This window comes from Pteropus medius, unplaced genomic scaffold (genome assembly GCF_902729225.1).
Source record: "Pteropus medius unplaced genomic scaffold, Ma_sr-lr_union100, whole genome shotgun sequence".
Lineage (NCBI taxonomy): Eukaryota > Metazoa > Chordata > Mammalia > Chiroptera > Pteropodidae > Pteropus > Pteropus medius.
The window spans coordinates 1,244,335-1,266,979 of NW_024352004.1; the positions used below are offsets into that span (position 1 = coordinate 1,244,335).

The 22,645-nt window shown below is 48.7% G+C and overlaps 1 protein-coding gene across 3 annotated transcripts in view; it reads left to right on the forward strand.

Annotated features, from left to right (window-relative positions):
• Positions 1-20,974: 20,974 nt before the first annotated feature.
• Positions 20,975-22,645, forward strand: part of FMNL1 (formin like 1) — a 24,188-nt gene continuing 22,517 nt past the window's right edge. For 2 of the 3 annotated variants that reach the window (XM_039846786.1, XM_039846787.1), the window contains exon 1: positions 20,975-21,387. In XM_039846786.1, the coding sequence (XP_039702720.1) occupies positions 21,259-21,387 (129 nt within the window). In that variant the 5' untranslated portion in view covers positions 20,975-21,258. The remainder of the gene's footprint in view (positions 21,388-22,645) is intronic. The other variant, XM_039846785.1, reaches the window with a different exon arrangement.

The window sequence follows — 22,645 nt, forward strand, 5'->3', positions numbered from 1 at the left end:
GGTGGCTTGAGCCATCATTTCCCTGAATAGGCAAGAATTGCAGATAGGGGAGGGGACAGGTGAGGAGCTATGCTTGGCCCAGAGGCTGAGGAACCTGGAAACTGGAAAGCTGCCAGCTGGCCCTCCCCACCTCCAATACACACACAGACACACACACACACACACACACAATGGCTGAAGGGCTCTTGGTTAGGGCTGCGCCCAGGTGGGTTAATTTTCCCAAGACTAGTGGGGGACAGGATGGGGCAAGAAGAAAACAAAGAAGTGTATGAGCTGAGAAAGTGTCAGGAGGGGCTGAAAGGGATTAGTAAAGAAGAGTGAGTGTCACCCCTGGAACCCATCTGGTTCCTTGACCTCAGTGACCCCCACCCCCACCCCACCCCAGGGTGTAGCTGGGGGGTCTCTGGGCTCACTACTGGGGAAGGGCAGCTTAGCTACAGGTGGTAGCCAGGCATAGGTTCATTTTGCCTGCCCCTTTCCCTCTCTGGCTGCCTGGTCTTGAGGCCCCCGCCACACACACCCACCCACACAGCCCCTTCAACTGGGGAAGGTGGAAGGCGGGCTTGGACACACTCCCCTCTCCTCCCCAGGCTTTTCTAGAGCAAATGCTCAGTACCTTACTTCTCTCATGTCCATTTGCTTTCCAGGACCTTCTTGGTCACCTGGGCCAGGGGAGGCCCACAGGATAGCAGAAGCTTCCCATGACCCCTGTGTACCCTGGCCTGGGATCCTCCTTTTTTCCCCATCCAGGGCTCCTCCCCGCCAGGTGGAAACTCCTGTGTCCACTGGACAGACCCTGCTTGCAGTGGGGTCAGGGAATGAGAGGTAGTGGGACTGACAGAGGAGCTGAGGGGGCAGGAAGAAGCTGCCAGGAAGTGGGGAAGGGGGTCTTGAGGTGAAGTAATTCAGTATGAGGAAAGAGGGTGACCAGCTCCCATTGCTCCTGTTGGGTGCAGGCAAAGATGATACTGGCCCTTTAAGTGGGGGTGCCAGTCAGTGCCCTCCCCCAGCCAACCCAATTCGTGGGCATACTGAGCATGTGCAGGAGCTGAGCAAGCAGAGGGGAGGGAAGTGGGGGGGGAGGATAGATTCCGGAGGGAACTCCTCACTCCCCTACTTCCTGTAGCTGCCCCACTCTCCTTCCTGGGTCTGACAAAGGAGCCGTGGTGCTCACTCAATCCCTTCCCCCATCCCAGAGCCAGGTGGGTGCTGCCCTCTGGGGGCTCTGGGGCTTACAAGGGGTGATGGACAGGCCCTCTCTGCTCTGGGAGTTCTTGGCAGCGCCCCTGCTGCCTGGAAGTGGCACACACACAGCTCAGTGCCATTCTGGCTTCCTGGTGTGGGTGGTGGTAATCTTCCCACTGCTTAACATGTTCAATTTCATTCCATTGGTGTCAGAGGTTTTAAAAGATCTATATACCTGCGATGACACTCTGCTCTGAAAATAGCTTAAAAAGTGAGGTCCCTGCCCCCACCCCAAGGAGCTTCCAGTCTAAAGTCTGAGAGGATGCGAACAGCTCAGAGGCCCAAAGCACAACTGCCAAGTCCTCCTCCCTGCCTCCCACCTCAGCCCTTCCTTCACCTTCCCTCCCCCACTTGGCACTTGCCTACCCTTCTTATTCCTTTAATCTCTTAGCCACAGACAGGTACCCTTATTTTCAATTGAGGTGAAATTCACCTAACACGAAATTAACCATTTTAAAGCGAACAATTCCGTGGCATTTAGTAAATCCACAGTGTATGCAACTGCCACCCCAATCTAGATCTAGCAGTATCATCACCCCAGAAGGAAAACCTGTACTCATTAAGCTGTTAGCCCTTCATTCTTTCCTTTCTCTAGCCCAGACAACCGCCAATCTTCCTTCTGTCTCTGTGGACTTTTTTATTCAGGATATTCCGGTGGTAGAGCTAAGAGGGAAAGACTAGTCTCTTGGGGTCCGTATTGGAAAAGCACAGATCCCCTGAGGGCCTGTTATGGAGGGAGCACTAGGCCAGGAGTCACAGAGACCTGGTATCTATTCCAGTTCTGCTTCTAACTCAAGGGCTTCCTCACCTCCTTTATTCAAGGGGGTGGGGGGCTTCAGTCCAGTCCAGGATTCTGGGCCCTCCAGGACCTATCCCTGGCTAGCGGGGGGCTTCTGTCTGGGATGGTTCTGCTTGACCTGAAAAATACAATACCTCCTCCATCTTCTTGGCTCTTCCCTGCCAGGTCCAGGCAGTGAAGGAGGCCCCAAGGGACATACCATGGGGTTTGGGTCAGAGGCATGAGATGAAGAAATTTGATTCAGAGAGAGGTTGAGAAACTTGCCCAAGGCCACATGCCTGCCACACTGGAGTTGCAGCCGGTTCTGTCTGCTTTTATTTGAGCGCTTGGCCATTGTGCTGTCCTGTCTTCAAAGAGATGAAGTGAGTTAAGGACTTAGAAAATTGTCAGCTGAGTGGGAGGTGCTCTCAAATGGAAGCGGCCATAAATTTTACTACTTGCGGGGCATTGCATAATCCCGAAGTGACTAGCTCCATTCTGGGGTGGTTCGTGGGAATTCTTTTCAGTCCCCGTCCCCTTATCTTTGGCAAGGAGTTTCCTCTTTGCCCTCTCCATTGGCCTCCCTAAAATGGCAGCTTCCGTGGGGGCTAAGGCAGCTGGCTGGGCCCTGACCCTTTAGGGCAAGTGGGAGTGGGAAGGCGGCTCCTCCTTCCCCAAAGAAGATGTTTTGTTGCCTTCACCTGGGGCTCAGTTAGCCCATTTCTCCATGCTGAATGTTCACCCCTGCCCCCCAACAGAAAGGCCTTTGTGGACCCAGAAACAGGAAGGAACTGCACAGGCCTTGCCTGGCAGGGGGACAGGCTGAGCAGCTGGCTCCCAGTTGGCCACTGTGTCCCGGCTGCGTGTAGGCATGGACATTCCAGAGACCACCTGTCCCAGAGATCCTCCCTGGACCCCATCCAAAATGGGATGCCCAGAACTGCCCTCAAGGCACCTGCCATCTCCTGCCTCAGGACCTCTGTCACAGGCCATCATTCCACAGAGAAGAAAGGAACAGAGGTCCCCTTGGACCCACCCTTGGCTCTAACTCCCTCCAGTTCCCTCTCTGGGGTTCTCCTCAGGCCCCCACAAACCCATTCAGTCATTCAGACTCTACCACAGTGTGAGGACCTCTGCGGGGGAAGCTGCAGGCTCCCTCTCTTCCCATTGGGTCCTCAGGCCCCACTGTCCTTTCTGGCTTGGCCTGCCTGCCTTGGCTTCTCAGTCCCAGCCTCAGCCATTTCCCTCCTGGGCCTTTGGACAAGAGGATCTTTTTTCTCTGGGTCCCTAATCCAACTGTCCTCACTGGTAATTCACATGTTTGTAGCCCCAGGCATCACTCCTCCCTGGACTCACCCCACTCCCAGGATCCCCCCTGAACCCCTCCTGCTTCCCTGGCCTCTAGGGCAGGGCTCCTCAGCTGCTTCTCCCTCCGCCCCTGAGCTCCAGATGCTTGAGGACTTTTTTTTTTAATCCCCTAAATCGCTACACAAGTGTGATCTCGATACTATTGCAAAATTCTTTTTACTATGATTTGAAATTCCATGTTTATCATAAATTACCTTTATACATTCTTTCGTGAGTTTTCTATTCCACCAGTTTTCTATCTCATTTAGAGAGAAACCAATCACATGGTTTCTGTTTACTGTAACTGCATAATGTGCCTTACTATCTGATAGCTCTATTTTCTCTCATCACCCTTCTTTTACTAAAGATTCTTGGATATTCTTAGATTTTTAATTTTTCTAGAATATATTTAAAAGCAGCTTGTGCCCGTCCCCAAAGCATATCTTTATATCTTTATATGTGAGTTAAGTGCCGTTTTGTTGGCTCTGACTTCTGGAGACCCTATGAATGAATGAGTGTCCTCAACAGCCCTGCTCAGCTCCTGTAGACTCATGCCTGTGGCTTCTTTGATGGAGTCAGTCCATCTCCTATTTGGTCTTCCTCTTTTCCTGTCACCTTCTATTTTTCCTAGTATTATTGCCTTTTCCAAGGAACTCGGCCTTCTTATGGTGTGCCCGAAGTAGGACAGCTTCAGTTTTGTCATTTTTGCCTCCCACGATGTCTCAGGCTTAGTTTGCTCTAGGATCCACTGTGTGTCTTTCTGATAGGCCAGGGGAATGTAGAGCTCTCCTCCAGTACCATATTTTGAATGAATAATTTTTTTTCAATAATTTCCTTCGACTGTTCAACTTTCGCATCTGAACACAGTAATTGGGAATAGGAGGGTGTGGATAATCTTAGCCTTGGTCTTTAATGCCATGTCTTTGTTCTTTATCTTCATATAGAGAGAATTAGTAATGCAGATATAGACATAGGTATAGGTATCTTGAAAGTAAGCATGTGAGAGATTTCTAGATGTTACCTAATTCACTATCCTATCTTTAGGTGGGATTAAATATCTAAGTCTCACATTCTTTGACCATATTTTAAGTGCTCGGTTCTGTGGCATTAAGTACTTTCACATTGTGGTGCAACCATCACCACCATCCAGCTCTAGAACTTGTTTCTTTCCATCTTCTCAAACTGAGACTCTGTACCCACTGAGTAATAATTCCCCCTTCCCCCTTCCCCTCAGCCCCTGGCAACTACCGTTCTTCTTTTCTAGAAGCCTTTGATACGATCGCTTCTCTGCTGCTTTCCATCCATCTGGAGTCCAGGTTCCCCCTCCTTGCAGAAATCCTTTGTCCAATAAATGATTGTGTCTCAACTCAACTGCCCATCAGAATTGCCCAGGAAACATTTTTAAAGTTCCTATGTCTGGGTGAAACCCCCAGAAATTCTTTAAGTCTCCCCAGAGGGTACTCCCGTGCAGCCAGGGTTGAGAACCAGCGTTCTAAGAACTCCAAATGTTCTCTCTGCCCAGTGCCTGTGGCCTGGAGTCCCCATGTGAGGTACCTCTCAGCTGCCCGCATCCTTAGGAGGACTCCAAAAGGGCATAACCTCCAGTTTGCAGATGCCAGACAGGGAGTCAGAGTGTCAGGGACCCTTGGAGGGCAGACCGGAAGATGGTCAAAGCTCAGGTTAAAGAGGAAGGAGGAATTTCCACCAATTAGCTGGGGGCGGGGGGACGGTCACACTGTCTCCAGAGATTTCTGACCTCCATCACCGGTGGTACCAGAACTCATGAGGAAGGACAATGTGAGACCAGAAAACATGCTGAGGGCATCCAGCAATCAGATTCTGAAGATCTGCCTAGCAAAGAGCTGTTGCTTCATTGCCACAGCAGTACATCCACCCACCCTGTGTATGTGTGTGATGATGACTTCTGTCCATCTGGGCAGGGGACCTCCAACTGGGGGTTTACCCAGGCCTCCTGCTGCTGGCTTCCACCTGTGAGCAGTGCTGTGTATGAGTCTGCCGGGAGTTCCAGAATCAAATGCTATCTTTGCTTCCCTTTTTAGTGCCTTCTTGACTGTCCCCTGCTTCATTTCTTCTTACTTACCCAGAGCCAAGATAGAGAAGGAGGAGGCCACTTGGAGGCTAGGAAAGGGTGGGTGCTCCAGACCTTCCTGGGCTTCTCTAGTGTAGAGATTAAGAGTACAGATTTTGGCATTGGATTACCCGGGTTCAAATCTTGCCTTGTTCCGTCCATTGCAGCTCCCTACCCACCACAGAACAGGACAGGCACCTTCCCCTGGACACACATATCTCCAGGCACCTAGCCTGTCTGGACACACACATCTCCTCTCCTGGCCAAGATGCCATGTCTCACTAGGAGCACCAACAGCACTATTTGTTTATCCAACAGAGATTCACTGGGTATATCAGTCTTCAAGAGCTGCCATAACAAGCTGCCATAAACTGGGTGGCTTGGAACAACAAAAAAGTATTGTTTCACAATTCTGGAGGCTAGAAGTCTGAAATCAAAGTGTGAGCAGGGCCATGCTCTCTCTGAAACCTGTAGGGGAAGGAGCCTTTCTTGCCTCTTCTTAGCTTCTGGTGGTTTGCTGGTAATCTTTGGCATTTCTTGGCTTGAAGATGCAACCTCCAATTCTCTGTCTTACCTCCGTGTGTGTGTGTGTGTTCAAACTTCCCTTTTTCATAAGGACACTAGTCTTATTGGATTAGAACCCACCTTAATAACCTTCTTTTAACCTGATTACCTATGTATGACCCTATTTCCAAAATGAGGTTACATTCTGAGGTATTGGAACTTCAACATATCTTTTTTGTTGAGGGGACACAATTCAGTTCATAACATTGGGTGTCCATGCTGTGCCAGGCATTGTGCCAGGCACTGGGGACAGCACAGTGAACTCGATGGACATAGTCTCTGCTCTCATGGAGCTTACTCTCTTTTGTTTTTTTGGGTTTTTTTTATCTATAGTTTTTTTTAAAAATGTAATACTACCAGCTCTTGTTTATGAGTCACTCTGAGTTTATTTGAGTGATATGATGAGATCCCCATTTCACTACAGGGAGACACAGCCTAGTGCCTTTTTCACTGCTCTCTGCTCTGTGCCTGCAAGTCAAGCCTGATTACTCAATGGGCCCTTCATGCCTAGCAGAGAGCCACCTCTTTGTTCCACCTGGTCCAGCTTCTCTAAAGCTCCTTCTCTCCTCCTTCTTCCTTCCTGTCCCTCTCGCTCTGAACAGAGTTGCTTTTCAAATGTTTAATTTATTCTATGATATTTTAGACATAAACACCTATGTACCCACCACTAGTTTAAGAAATAGCAACACTGCTATTATTGTTGAAGCCCCAGTATCATATTGCTCTCCAATTGCATTTCGCACCTTAGAGGGAACCAGGATGCTAAACGGGAGACGATCATTTTTCATGCATCTTTAGAAACACAAAGTTCTTTTTGACTGATGGGAATTTTTGAGCTTGATTCTTGACAAGGAAATGTAGCAGGAGGTGGGGATCAAGGTGGAGGTGTAGCTTGAACTGAATCTATTTGGAAAACATATTATGATGAAATATTTCAGACACAGAAAAGCATATATAATAACGTAATAAACCTCCTGCTTAGGAAATAAACATTAAAAAAATAATCCCCAGGCGTTTCCTCCCTGATAGTATTCTCGAAGACGAACCACCTGCCTGAATTTGGAGTTTATCATTTTGAGCTGAATCTTGGAGGAGGAGCAGGGGTTTGCAGTCAGGTGCAGTGGGGAAAGGTGTCACTAACAGAGAGAACAGCAGAGCAAAGAGTCAGAGGAATCCGTTTGGGAAGCAGTGTTAGGCATGGCTGGAAACCTGGGTACCTGTGGAGGAGGTGAAAAGGAGGAGTTTGGAGAGGCAGATAAACAGCCAGCTCCACGCTCCTTGAGGGTTTACTACTGTATTTCCCTCTGTCATTGCCCTAATCACATGGAGTCATAATTATTTGTTAGCTTGACTGAGAATCTAAAGAGAGGGACCCTCTCAGTCATCTTCATCACCCCAGCATCTGACACACTGGCTGGCCCAAATGGGCTTTTATTCAATATTAAGTAGGTAAATGAGTGAATGAATAACTGTTTAATTGAATTCAGCCTGCCTGGGGGAGGGAGGGAGGGTGCTGGTAGCAAGAGGACAGTCTGAATGAAGTCTGAATGAGAGTGTTTTTGAAGGGAATTGTTATTTTATTACCACAAAGTACAGTACACCACTACCTTCCCCAGTGTTGACAAGTAGAGACCTTGCTTTAATGTGTATCAGTAAGGGTGAGAAGTCTGCTGTGCAGACAGGTGTGCCTTGATGGGATGGATGGCCCAATAGGCTTCTCTAAGCTTCAGCCACCACCAGTGTCATTCACAACTCTTCACACTCTTGGCTATGATTGAAGGTAAGTGAATAATCAGCCTCCCACAGAAGCAGGACCAATTTATCTTCCTTAAAAACACCCCTCAAAGCGTATATGCTTCCCCTCCCGTGTGTTCATTATTCGGCTAACTCTGCTTATGGCCACAGAAGCAGCCCCTGGTTTGCACTCCTGGAAGCCCCTCTCAGGGCTGGGCATGCTTTGGTGGGTTTTAAGGAGTGAGAAGCACTTCTCTCAGAAGCTGTGTTCCATGTAAGGCCTAACAAACAGATAAAAGGGGCCTGCAATTAGTGGCATCTCTTTGCACACAAAGAATGTACTGAAGGCTGTTTGTTCTTTTGCACCAAATAGGGTCTGCAATCCTGTTTTGACCAGACCTAGGCTTTTTTGACCCAGGAAGAGGACAAATGTACTCATATAAGAAAAACAAATGAATCGAGCTCTCATATAGATACATCTTTAAAAGGTTTTTGGATAAAGATCAAGTTATTAAAAGATTTTGGTAGGATGATTTGTAGAAATTTAGGCCACCGCATTCTGAATTTGCAGACTTTTGATTAATGAAGTTGTTTTGTTCCCTCTCTGGGCTCCATAATTCAGTTCAGATTCAGAGAGTGCAGAGTGAGGCTGAGACCGCCATTACTGCTGTCCCCCAACCCCCCACAGTTGCCTTGACTGTGGCAGGGTGGGAAGCAGAGTATCAGGAATGCCCTGGACTTAGGATCTGGTATGGGAAGACCTGGCATTGAACCCTGGCTCTGCAGCTTTTACCAGCTGAATGATCTTTCATTTACCAAACATTTGTTGAGTATCAGGCACTTGGTTAGCGCTAGAAAGACAAAGAGAAAAGACCTGATTTCCCTCCTCTCCCATTTTTTTTTTTTTTTAAATGCTGAGGAGTACTTTTAACTATGAGATATGTCAGGCAATTAGAAAAGCATAAAGTATACAGAATAATAAATAAACACCCATGATAAAAGCCTCCTGGTTTAAGAAACAAAGCTAGAAAAACATTCGAAGTCCCCTGTGCATGCCTCAGTTCCCTCTCTCCCACTGAAGTGGAAATCTCTGTTCTGCATTTGGTGTTCATCATCCGCCTGCACGTCTGTTATTTGTAGTACCTAGGAATGTACACTTAAATGAATGTAGTGGTAGGTACTTTTAACATTTCTATGAAATCTTATCATTTCATTGGGTCTTAAGAGACCCAAATCTTTTAATAATTTACTCTTTACTCAAAAACATTTCAGGATTGATTTGTGATATGAGTAGCTCAATTCATTTGCCTTCTTTATATTAGCGTAAACTTTTAATTGAAGTATAACATTTATACAAATACATAAATCATTAGTGTATTGCTTAATGAATTTTCACAGAACCTGCACACCTGTGTAACCACACTCAATAAAGAAACATAACACCTCCGGCACCCCAAAACTTCTCAAGCCTCATGGCAGTGGTTCACTTTTTTGCATCGCAGTGTAGTATTCCATTGCATGAATATACTCAAATGCACTAATTCATTCTGTTGCTGCTGGACTTTGGAGAGGTTTCCAGTTTTTGGTTATTATGATTAGTACTGCTGTGGAAATTATTTTACGAGGCTTTAGGTGCACACGTGCACACACTCCCCTTGGGTATATATCTAGAAGTGAAATTGCCAGGTCATACTGTATGTGTTTATTCAGCTTTAACGGGAATTGCTCAATGGTTTTCCACCTCTACTGAGTATGAGAGTTCCTTTGCTCCACATCCTTGGCCAACACTTGGTTTTGTATTTTTTTTTTTCATTTTAGTAATTTTTTAAAGTCATATTTATTGTGCTAAGCACTTTATATGTATCTTCCTATTTTATCATCGTGTCCTACCCGTGGAGGATACTACCATTAACCCTGTTTTATAGATGAGAAAATTGAACTTGAAGAAGTTAAGGAACTTCCTCAAGGCCCCATAATAAGAGCTAGAGCACCCAAGCTTCACTGTCCCCAGTGGCTGTGGTCTGGGGCCCACTATGGTAGGGGTAGGGGACCCGTGAAGACACATCACTGGAAGACAGAGAGACAGATTCAGAGAGACATTATGTGAGATGCAGTGGTGGCCCCAAAGCTAAATGAGACCAACATCAATCAACCGGGTGAGTCAGGAGGAGACACAGAGGAGCGCTGGCTTGAACTACATCTTCACGCAAGTCCATGTAGAATATTAGTGACCATCTTCAATGGTCCTAGTGAGGATTTAAGGTGCTGGCATTAGGTTAAGCTCCTGGTACCTCACACAGAGCTGGCGCTCAGTGAAGGATTGTTGAAGGGATTAGTGAACATATAGGACTAGGAGACCTTCATTCAGTTATGGTCCTTCCTGGAGCCAGGGGGATGGATAAAGTGACCTCTCTAGTCCCTCTTCACCCTGAGTCTGGGAGGGCCAGGGGAGAACTGGAGCAAAGGGCCAGCTCCACCATCCCAGGGAAGGAAGACCTCCCCACCCTGCTCCCACCCCAGCCCACTCGACTTCAGAGTTGGCTGTGGCAGCAACTTCTTCCTACACAGGAAGAAATAACATGACAGGCCATCTCCCCACCGCTCTCTGCACTGTCACCCCCTTCCTATCTCCATCCTGATCCTTGGACCCAGCAGAAGGAATCTGGGAGAAACAACTCTTGGAGAAAGGCCCAGGCAGGCTGGGGATGGGCTGAGGAGGTGTGTGTTTGTTTTGAAAACCTGGTGCTGCTCAAGAGGAGAAAGAGGAGGAGGAGGTGGGAGAGGTGGGGGAGGAGGAATGAAAGGGAGGAGGAGTGAAAGGGGAGGAAAGATGATGGGGCAGAGAAAACCGAAGGATTAATTTGCTACTCAGGCCAGGGGCTGAAGCCTCTTCCGGCTTATCCTGTCCCCTCCTCCACCAGGCGTCAGGCATGGGAGCTGCCTTGGGGTATCCAAGGTGGGGGAGGGGTGCGGGGAAGCTGAGGGCCTGGGAATGAGAAGCTAGACACGGGCAAGGATGAGCGAGGCTGCTTTCAGATCCCAGTGGGCCGGGTTCTGGAAGACACCCCACTGACGAACCAGTTCCAGATTCCGGCTGAGCCTTGGCCAAGCGCTGCCAGAGCTGGCTCAACAGCGGCACCTGCTGGCCGAGGTCCTCTCTGCGGGGCGGGGCTTCCCCTCCGCCCAGGGAGCCCAGCGAGTGTGAGTCACTCCCGCGGCCGCTCCAGCTGTCAGATCAGAAAATGTCGGGGGCTGAGGAATGTCCCTAAGCGGCGGGCTTCGGCCTTTCCGATTGCCACCTGTTCCCCTAATTTTGCCCTGTACACCCAGGACACCGGCGGAGGGTCCGCCTTGGGCCAGACTGGGGCCAATATTGGGAGAAAAGACGAGATCCGGCGCGTTCAGGGTGATATGGCCGTTGACGATGCTGGGGGAAAAGAGCAGGATCAAGGTCCCCAACTTCAGGAGACTCCTGGTTTGAATGGAGTTTGTGTTTTTTGAATGGAGTTGGTTTGTTTTGAATAGATTTTTTAAAAATCTTTTTATCTAGAAAAAATGTAAGAGTACAGAGAGTTGCAAGAACAATATAAAGATCCTCCATACGCCCCTTACCCAGATTCACCAGTTGTTAAAATTTTGTTCCACTTGTCTTCTCTCTCCCTCTCTCCCTCCCCCACCCCCGCTCTATTTTCCCCTCTGAACTGAAAGTGGCAACTATCATGTCCATTTACTCATACATCTACTTCAGTGGGTATTTCCTAAGAACAAGGACCTTCTCTTGCAAAATCATAGACTTTTCAACTCTAGGGACTTTAACATGGATACAATACTTTTAAGTAATCTTCTGTCCATATCCCGACTTTATCAATTGATTCAAAAGGTTCCTTTAGAATATTTTTCTATCTAGTGTAGGATCCATACCGGTATCGCACATGACATTTAATTGCCAGGTTTCTTTTTAGACTTCTTTAATCTGGAGCAATGACTCATCTTTTTTCATCTTTCATGACATTTTTTCAGAGTAGAGCAGCCCCCTCCCCTTTTCCTTTTAAGTGAGTGTTTCTTGTTTTGGGTTTGCCTGGTGTTTTCTTACACATAGATTCAGGCTATGCATCCTTGGTGGGAATACTACATAGCATTATAGTGTTCTTGGGGTGGGATTCCCTCCCTTACGGGGATCATGGGTCTCCTGAACCTCTAAGGATTACCCCCCGAGTTATCTGTAAAAACTTTAATCAGATTTTTAATACAGATTATGAATTGCACCATTAGTTTCGTGTGTGTTTTCTCTCTGCTGATGGCCGGCCTAGGCTCTGCCTCAGTTTCTCTCTTTCTCTCCCTCCTGCCACTGAACTTGCCCTTGAAATTCAGCAGCTCTTGTTGAAAGCATTATTCTTTTTCAAGGCCACTTAGGGACACCCTAATTGCCCAACTCAATCGTCTGTCTTTGGGGCCCTTACCCTCTTGACCTCCTCCCAGGGCATGAGATTGGGTCCCCCTCCCCGCCCCCGCCTCCCAGTCCCCCGCAAGCTGCTTCTCAGGCTCCTTCTCCAGGCTCCACCCATCCTCCATCACTAACAAATGATTAGATGTTTGCTGGTGCCTGCTGGCTGCTCTGGGAGTTGGCCCTGCAGAAGGTGGTTTATCTGGGGAAATCTGCAGGTCTTGGTTTTCCTTGTGGCCTCCCTGCACCCCAGTGGACGCATCCTCCCAATTTTTGCTCTCAGATGGGTCTCTGGACTTGTTCAGCCTTCTGGTGGCTTCAGCATCCCATCTCTTCTTCACCAGCTTAGGAGGACACCCTAAATCTCTACCCTCCTATCTGGACAGGCCTAGTAGATGCCCCTCAGATTAAAGGAATCACAAATGGAACTATTTACTTCTCTCTCAATCTGTAACTGCTCCTTCACCCTTGTCCCTGTTGAGACCCACCATCTCTCTTGTTACCTGCCCTCCAGACATGAGCTATTTTTCATTCTTGTATCAAAGCCGTGTCTTCCCTCTGAAAGATCTCGTCTTTCCCTTCCCTCTGTTTCTCTTTCCTGGTCTATTGTTTTGTTTTGAAATCCCTAACTAGTCTTCAGTTCTTCCTTCTCTGTCTGATGCCCCTAGCTGATCATGTCTTTTCTGCCTTCCCCATCTTCATCAGCCACAGGCTCAAGTCTCAAATCCTTAGCGTGTCCCCAAGTACCTTGAGGACTGGGCCTGTGGATTCTTCCAGACTCCCTCTAGTCCCACACACCTCATTCCAGTCATACCAAATCTATCTTTGTTCCTTCCCACAGGCCACTGCCACTGGACCTTTGTAAGGGCTATTCTCTGTTTGAATGGCTGTTTACCTTTCTTTTTCCACCCCTCCCACTAATTTAGTCAAATGCTCAAATGTCACCCTCTTTGTGAAGACTTCCTGACACCCTCAGGCAGCTCTACCTTTATATCTGGGGAAGAGGGGTCTGGCTCTGGCCTCCTCCAGCTGAATCCCTCCTCACAAGGCAGCGCACCTACTGGGAGCCCTGCCTCATCTTCTAGACCAGTGCTGTCCAATATCCTGTGATAACAGAAATGTTCTTTATTTGCACTGTCCAATATGGTAGCCACTAGCACAGGTGCCTCAATGTGACTGGAACTGAATTTTTAATTTTATTTGACTTTAAATAGTTGAATCAAAACTTAAATAGCCACATGTGTGGCTACCATATTGGATACCTCACATGTGGCTACCATATTGGATAGCAAAAGACTTGACCATGTCTTAGGTACCTGGGATTTTGAAGTTCCCTGCCCAGAAGGCCCAAGCCTGCTTCTAGGGCCTGCACAGCCTACGTCCCAGGCTTGTTCTCCTAGAGGCAGACTGTACAGCTGATGTGCACAGCCCCAGGTGTACAGGTGGGTAAAGGTGCTGCTTGTGCGGTGTGGATGGGGCTTGGATATGTGGCCTGGGATGTGTGTGTGTGTGTGTGTGTGTGTGTGTGTGTGTGTAACTGTGGCCCCTGTTAGTGCAGAAGAGATGGGGGTGGGAAAAGAAGGGGAAACCCTCCCTGAACTGTCATATTCCAGTGCAGACAGAGTCCAAGAATTTTTTATTTGAACCTGGGACCTCTCGAAGGTATATTTGCCAGAGTAAGAAGATAGAATTTATTTATCTTTGTTGGCATAATTTATAACTTTTAAATATTTAGATGAATTGTAAGTGGGCTTCAGTTGACTCCTGGCCTCGAACTCACAAATATCAGAAGTGGGACTGGGGTTAGTTTCTTCTTCTGAGGCCCCTGGTGGCGCACAGAACTTCTCCTCATACCCCACCCCTCCACCGTTCTAGCCTGTGAGCTCTTCCCGGGCAGGCCCAAGTCTAATTCTTCTCTGTTTCCCCAGAGCCTGGAACATCATAAGTCGTTACTGAATAACAAAAGAAAGTTCAGCTGCTTTCTCAAGGCCTTGCCCTGGTCTTGGCTTTCATCGCCTTAGCCTCCAGGTCGGCTGGCTGACCAGGAGGGAGACTTTTGAAAACTGACTATACCTTGTCGGGGAGAAACAGTAGGAAGAGCTGTGCCCCCAGCTCTAGGCTCTTGTCTCTGCTCTTGTCTCTGCTCTTGTCTCTGCTCTGCCATTTTCTTGACCTTGGACAAGTCACTTAACCTCTCTGTGCCCCGGTCTCTTCATCTGTAAAAACTGGGGCTGATAACACCAACCTCAGTGTGTTACCATAAGGATCAAACTAAATCAGACCTTTTCACAGGCACAATGCCTGGTATTCAGCAGATCTTCCATAAATACTCCTTAAGTCAGCATTCATTAAATACTTACTGTGTGCCAGACACTAGGTTCTGTTCCTCGTTGCAGGTGCCTCCTATCCAAAGGATGGGCCTGGGTACTCTCAGAGGTTCCCTCAGCTTACCCTCTCCTCTTAGCTCAATAGCTCTGGCCACTTGGGAGCCTTATTCCATTTAGCTGCAGGTTGAGCAAAGCCTCATCTGCCCTAGTTTGTGTGGGCTTCAGGGCCCTGAAAGGGAGTGACTACATTTTTTTTCACTTCTGGCTGGGCTAGCAGGTCTGGTTGAGAAAGAAGGACAGAGAGACAGACCAATAAAGGTGACAGTTGTGGTTTATGGCCTCTCAGCTCAGCCAGACACCCCAGAGTTTGAGAGGAGACCAAATGTCTCCTTGGCAGACTGTTTCAGAGATTATGACAATCTGAGATTAAGATTTGTTGTTAACCAAAAATCTTGTCCCCACCTCCCTTGGCTGTCCCCTCAGGGGCAGCATGAAAGGCAAGAGAGTCAACTTGGGTGTGAATCCTGGCTGAGCTATTTTCTAACCGGGTGACTTGAGTTACCTCACTACTAGCAGCCTCAGTGGCCTCATTAGGAAAATGGGACCAGAACAATCCCCAACTCACATTGTTGTTGTTTGTAACTCATCCTTTGGATTCCCTCTTCCCAGACTGTACCCCAAACTCAGTCCTTCAGTCTTTACCCCTTTGATCTTAGAACTGACTACTGCCTAGTTTGTCTTATAGACACCCCTCACACACACCCATAAGCTATTCTAATGCTTCATCATCATTATCATCATAATCCTCACATCCATTTTTAGGGCGCTAGGTGCTAAGGACTTTATACACAGTATTTTTGATATTCTATTCTAGATATTTTCTCATTTCTATTATGAATTCTTCAACTGGTGAATTGTTTGGAAGTACGTTTTGATATTTTCAAAGGCATGGCATTGTCTTTTCTTTTTTATGTTGATTATTGATTTCTAATTTAATTCCATTGCTGTCAGATAATGAGGTCTATGTGATTTTATTTGAATTGGTTGAGACTTGCCTTATGGTCTCATATGTGGTCACTTTTGTAAATCTGTGCCTGAAAGCAACGATGAGTTTGCCCATTGTTGACTGGAGTACTCAAAAATATTCAATTAGATTAAGCTTGTCAGTTGTGTCGTTTAAATCTTTTACATCCTTACTGAATTTTTTGTCTGTCGAAACCACCAATTCCAGAGGGAGGTGATCTAAATCTTACTTTACATTGGCGGACTTGTCTATTTTCCCCACTATTTCTGCTTTATGGTTTCAAAACTATGTTATTAGGTGCATACAACTGGTTCTATCCGGTAGAATGGTTCTATCTACCTGATAAATTGAGGCAAGCAAGTATCTTATCATCTCTCCCTGCAGGTTTGATTTTTTTTTTTTTTTTAAGTTTACGCAAGGCTACCACCTTCTGGGCACCCTTGGTTTTGCAAGGAGCAGATTGTTTCTGATTCAATCTCTTACCTTTTGAAACCCCAGGTTTTGCCTTGTTACTTTCTGGATTTGTGCCTTTGGGGATTTGTGTTTTCCTGCTAGCCCAGCCTTGCATTGAAAATAACATACACTCACATTTTATCTCCCATCTAGCATTTCTGTTTTGTATCAGAAGGGTTTCTCTGGAAATAGAGTCCACCTTATTGCTAGAAACAAGTCTCTACTAAGCCGTTTACATAAAATTTTATTTACTATTCAAAACAGGTCTTTGAAATCCAATCGCCATTTTTTTTGGAATGAGAAAACTGAGGCTTAGGAGGTTTATGACTGGGTTTGGATTTTGGTTCTGACATTTACCAGCTGTGTGGCCTTGGGTGAATCAGTCACTCGAGAGGACACTGAGCTCAGAAAACTCAGCAACAAGTCCTGCCTTGCAGGGCTACAGTCCAGCTTTGAATGAAACATGGAAAAGGCCTGCCTTTGCACCTGCTACAGTGTTGGTGCTCGGAAGATGTCAGTGATCACTGCTGTCTACAGGCAAGGGACATGTGCTTGATACTAGGGGTTTGTCCTCTCTTCGCCAGGAGATGTTGACAGGATATGCCTGAGAGTTACCTGGGGGACGAGAAAAGGCATACTTCTCTGACCCCACATCCCACAAGATTCTGATTCCGATGCATGGCTAGGTTTGGGCACCTGTGTCATTTGAGGTGTGTGTGGTTCATGAAGTGTTGTCCATCCCACTCCTTTGGGCTGTCCTCTGGTGGGTTACAGAAAGGACAGTGGAGTGGGATACTTCCCTCATCTGCCACAAATTGCCAAGAGGAGGGATAGAGCGGCCTTCCTTGGTCGGACAGCAAATAACTTGCTTTTATTTTACTTAAATTTTTGAATAAGTAATAAATACATATGGTTCAAAAATCAAAATGGTTTAGAAAGAAGTGTATTGAGAAGTCTTGCTCCCACTTCTGCCTTGTCTACTCTGTTTCCCCAGCACCTTATAGGTTACTATTTTTATTATTTTCCCTATGTAAATTCAAGGGAATACGAACATTCCTATTTCCACCTCTCTTTCTTACACAAAAGATAATATACTGCACCATTTTTTTTTTCCAAAATATATTCTGGAGATCTCTCCATATTAGTACCTGGCATCTTCTTTTAAAAAAAATTTTTTTTTTACCGATGCATGGTTTTCCATTGTGGGGATATACCATAGTTTATTTAATGCTTCGCTGCCCAATATAATAGCCACATGTGGCTATTTACATCGAACTTAATTATAATACATTAAAATTTGAAATTCATTTCCTCAGTTGCACTAGTCACATTTTGAATGCTTGGTAGCTACATGTGGCCAGCGGCTACCATGTTGGACAGCACAGATAGAGAATATTTTCATCATCACAGAAAGTTCTATTGGATTGCTGGTTTCACTGATCTCCTACAGCCAGACACCTGATTTATTTCCAGTCTTTAGGCAGTTCAGTGATGATAAGGCCCATCCTTTGGAGGCAGGAGAGCTGAGTGTGAGCTGTCCTGGGAATGCCAGGCCTTCAATCTCAGATCTCAAAATCTGGAAGGCTCCTGCAAGAGCAGAAATTTTGGGTTTGGGAAGAGGCTTGATCAGGGCCTGGAAACAAGAATGGCCCTTAAGCACAGGCTTTCTGCTCAACTCTAACCATCTACTCCTTCCTCCAGGCCCACCAAAATGCAGTCCTGTTTTCTTTCACTTGGTATTTAAGTCCTGTGCTGGGGATGCAGGGAAGGAAAAGATGACATAGTCTCTACCTTGGAGAAAGAAAGAGACAGATTATCACCTGCCTTGTGACAAAGACTTTCAGAGAGGCTTCACCAAAGGTCAAAAGGCTTGATGATGCCTGATGTTAGTGAGGATGTGAGGAAACAGGCGATCTTATGCATTGCCAGGGGTCGCAAATCAGTGCAAACTTTTTGGAGGACTATTTCATAATAATCTATCCAAAATTGACCCAGTACTGTCATATTTATAAGTTTGTCTTACATGTACATACATGAGTGCAAATAAATATATATACCGAGATATTTCCTGCAGGCAGCAGCCTGACACTACCTAAATATCCACCAGAAGGGGACTAGTGAAATAAGTTGTGACACACCCTTATGATGGGAGACTAGATTTTGTAGAGGCAGACATATTATTAAGGGAAAATACCAAAGTGCTGAATAGTGTGCTATCACTCGTGTCAACCACAGATATGCACATGCACAAATATGCTTGTCTGTGCCCAAAACATCTCTAGAAAGATACATTAAAACTGGTTTTCTTTTTCACTGTGCATATGTATTGCCTTTTATTTATTTATTTTTTTAAGAGGCACCCAGCTGAGTAATGGTGAGCAGGGAGGGGGAGGGAGGAGATTCCTGGGGAAACCTGCTCAGTCACCTGAGCTCTGAGTTCCCCAGTGACTGCATAATGCCTCCATTGGAGGTGACAATGCGACAACAGTCCAGAAATGTCACCCACGCTGTGACTCCCATCTTCATTACCACTGGAGGCCTCGCCCTATCTTGGCTGTCATGTTGCCTGTGCCCAGCAGGGGGAAGCACAGACCCGCTAAAGCATTGGTTCCAAACTTGAAGCATCCCTTCCAGGATTTCCTCCTCTGGGGACCATGATTGGAATGATACTTTCTGCTAAGCTAACCAAATTTATTAGGTAATAATTGATGAAATTTTCTCCCCCTGCCTTTTTTTTTTTTGTTCCTAACTGTTCTGATTAGCATGAGAGAGAGACAAGGTAGGCTTGCTGGGCTACATTCCACACAAGAGATCCTACTTAGCCCAGCCTGATTTCCACCAGGCTAGGGTGAGGGGTGGTTGGCAGTGGCCTGAGCACCCCCAGAGACTGAGGGCACAGGCTGGCAACTACTGCATTAGAGGCTCGCCACCCTCTCAGATTTTCAGCTGTGGAGCACAACTCCTGCCCTTCTCCTACCTATAGTTCTGGGCAAGAGGAAGGAAGCATGATCACCTGGCACCACAGGCTTGACGGGAAGCAGCCACTGTCCCAGATGTGCTTAGAGTCTGTCCCTTGCTAGGCTGTGGGCAGCCCAAAGACAAGGACTCTTCTCATCTGCTACAGAATCTCTGGGAGCGAGCACAGTGGCAGACACACAGCTGGGACTCAGTAAAAGTTTGTTGTTAAATGTAAAGAGACAGCCATCGAAGAGACCGCAGACTACATTTCTTAAAAAGAAAGAAAGTTTAATCTCAAAGGCAAGAACCTAAGGGCAAGACTCTGGTCTGTTCTATGCTGGAGTTGAGGGCAGTGGGCACAGCATGTATCACCTTTGCATGCCCAAGGAAAATCCTTTGTCTTACCTTATGGGTCTCTGGCTGGGACAGGAAACAACCCCATCTCTCACTCACATGAGGTGCTGATGACCTTGGCAGAAGAAAGACTTACATCAGGGCAACTTTAGGGAAGGGTCTGGCTCATTCCAGGGCCTTAAGATTACATAGTTAATTTCCCAGCTCCTGTTTTTAAATGCTTGTCAGTGGTTTTTAATTTGAGAGGGAAGGCAAAAGGAAGAGGAAGCTCTAAGGGATGTGGACACTTATGGCCTCTGGCCCCACCTAGAGAAAATCCAGGGCTCATTCATGGGCTCTCTCTTCTCAATGCCTTGGTAGTGCAAGGAGGAATCATGGGGATCCACAAATTCAATGGGGTACAAGTGGAGCAACTGAAAGATAAAAACTTCAAATTCAGGCTAGAGATTGTGCCCAGACCTGGGGTTCTACACCCACCAATGCTCTCACCCTTCTGGTCCATCCTGGATGAGAGGGGCAGTGGGATGCCAGAACAGCACCTCCAAGGCAGTGTAGATTCTGGAGGTGAACAGAGCGGAGGTCTGTTTCTGCCCTTTATTAGCTGCGTGCCTCTGGACAAGTCACTTAATCGCTCTGAGCCTCAGTTTCCCCATCTTTAAGATGAGGATATCGATACCTACCTTCCCTAGTTATTGTCAGGATTAATAAAAGAAGACCTCTGGAAGTATTTCTGTAATTGCCAGACATCAGAGATTGTTATTCTCCAAGATGAGAGGCTATCCTAGGTCCCTGGAGGTGACAGCGTCAAGGAGATTTCTCCTCCTCTCTGCAGTGTCTGCTCCTTTCCCAGCCTAGATGAGGCTTTAATTCTTTCCCAACCCCCACTCTTTTCCTTGAGCCCGCCTTGGTGGTCCCCAGATTCTGGATTTCTGCTTTTTTCCATGGGCGCTCCCATTCTGAAGCCACTGGGGATGCCGGCACAGGCGCAGAGTTGGTCCAGAGCCGGGCAGGTTGCGGGGGGTCTCTGCCGACTGAGCCTGCGCCCCCTCGCCCGCCCTGCTTTGGGGTTCTCATTTGCAGATGGTTCTCTCTGGTCCTTAGCTCCTCTCTGGGCTAAACAGAGAAGAGAAACAAGGGGTGGGGGGCCTGGAAGGGGGTTCCCACCTTTTCACTCGGGAACCCGAGAGAGGGACACAGCCATTGCGCCCCAGTGCTGCACTGTTATGGGTCTCCAAGCTGCGCTCGTAGTTGCTGACAATCCTCGACTCCGAGGTTTGCCCCCTCTGGCCTCCAGCCGTGACCCCCTTCACCCAGACCCCTTCAATCCCTCGGATCCGAGCGAGCGGGAGCCTGCGGTTCTAGGACCCGGAGGCGCAGCCTTGCGCGCCGCCGACTCTGCCTTGCCTCGGTCTCCTCCTGCTCTGGCAGGTGAAGCGGCACCGGCCGTCTCCTCTGCGGCAGGTGAACCGGGTCGGCAGCCCCCTCCCCGCCGCGCCATGCCTGCGGCTCACCCCGGGCTAGCACCGGGCGCCCGCCCCCTCCCTCCAGCCCGCCCCCCCGGGGCTGGGTGCGTAGCGGCGGCGGCGAAACGCGGTTTGCGCGCCCGGGGAGCGACAGCAGAAGTTAGAGACTCGCCGAGGGGGGAGCCCGCGCCGCAGCTTCCTGCCCCCGGCCCAGCCCTCTGGCTCCCGCGGCCTGCAGCCTGACTTCCTCCCTCCACCCCGCAGCTCGCTGCCCGGCTTCTCAGACCGGGTCGCCGCGATGGGACGCCGCGCCCCGGCTCCTGCGCGCCGCTGAGCTGAGCGCTCGTGTCGCCGAGCCCCCGCCGTAGCTGCCAGCCGCTGCTCACCTCTTCCCCCAGGCCGGGAGCCTCGTCCCTTGCCCCACGGAAAGCTGGATTTCCGAGGCTGGAGGCGCCTGGCTGGTTGGGTGGGGACCACCATGGGCAACGCGGCAGGTAGCGCGGAGCAGCCCCCGGGCCCCGCAGCGCCGTCGCCCAAGCAGCCGGCGGCGCCCAAGCAGCCGATGCCCGCGGCCGGAGAGCTGGAGGAAAGGTTTAACCGGGTCCTGGTAAGTGTGACCTGCCGTGAGCAGGGCGCGGGCGGGGGGCGGCAGGGGCTCGGCACGCGTCCCCGCCCCCGGGGGCTTAGGTACCGCTTGGAGATCCGCAGCCCAGTGGCTGCCCTTCCACGGGGTGGGACTGACAGTGGCTCCTTTCAGAGTGACTTAGCACTCTCCCCCCAAAACTTTCTTCTGCAATCACCCAGTCTCCCTCCCCAAGACACCCCTGTCTCCCAGAGCGCCTGGGTCTAAAGGTCCAAGCAAAAATGTCCTCTGAGGAAGTTGGGAGCCAAGCACGCAAAGGGTTCCTGGGGCACCCCCTTCCCCACCGCGCAGGCCCAGACACCAAGCGCGGGTCTGGAGTATCATCTGTTTGTGTCTCAGGGTCAAAGATGGAAGGGGTTACATTTTAACCTCCTGGGAGCTGGAGACCAAGTTGAGGTGTTCGGTCCTGATTTGTTAGTGCCACTGGGGAGGGAGCCATCAGCTCAGGCTGAGCCTAGAGGCAGTCAGGATGTCTTTGGTGGGTGGGGGCTTCAGAACAAAGTCAGGGCACCCCAAGACCTGGTGGGAGGAAGAAGTAGGAGGAGGAAGGGCCACTTGTTCTTACTTCCCTCTCCCCACCTCAGCTCTGTCCCAGGCTCCATCCTCTAATTGCCTGGTGGTCTGTCTGCTGTTAGCTCCCGGGCTGGACACTGGTGGGTGACAGGCAGCCCAGGCTATGCTTTTTCCCAGAGGCACGTCCAGGTCTGAGTGTGGGGGCCGAGGGAGGTGCAGGCGGCAGAGCAATGCCGGCTGGTGGATGTGCTCAATTCTTATTCCACCTCCTTGATATCATTTCCTCTCCACTGACGGGTCATTAGGCGATACTTGCCAGAGCCTCTGCATGGCCCCTCCTAACAGTTCCTGGAAATCTTGGCTGCTGCCCCCTCCCAGGAGAAAGGATAGGAGGGGTTTGGAGGAGCTATGGGGTGGGGTCTGGTCTAGGCTTGTGAAGGCGCCTTGCTTGATTGGGGAGAGGGAGGGACTCTGAGAGACTGCTCACATCAGACTAGGCCCTGATTATTTCACCCCTTCACCTGCTCCCCCTTTTCCAAACCCGTGGCCTGGCAAGGCTGAGCTGAGCAGATGGGGAGGGGGAAGAATGAGGAGAGACAGTCTCTGGGGGCCGTCTGGATCACCTGAGTTGGTGGTGGATCCCAGACCCTTGCCAGCCTGACTGGGGGGACCTGGGTCTGTGTTTCCCCCTAAGTGTGTGTCTATAGAT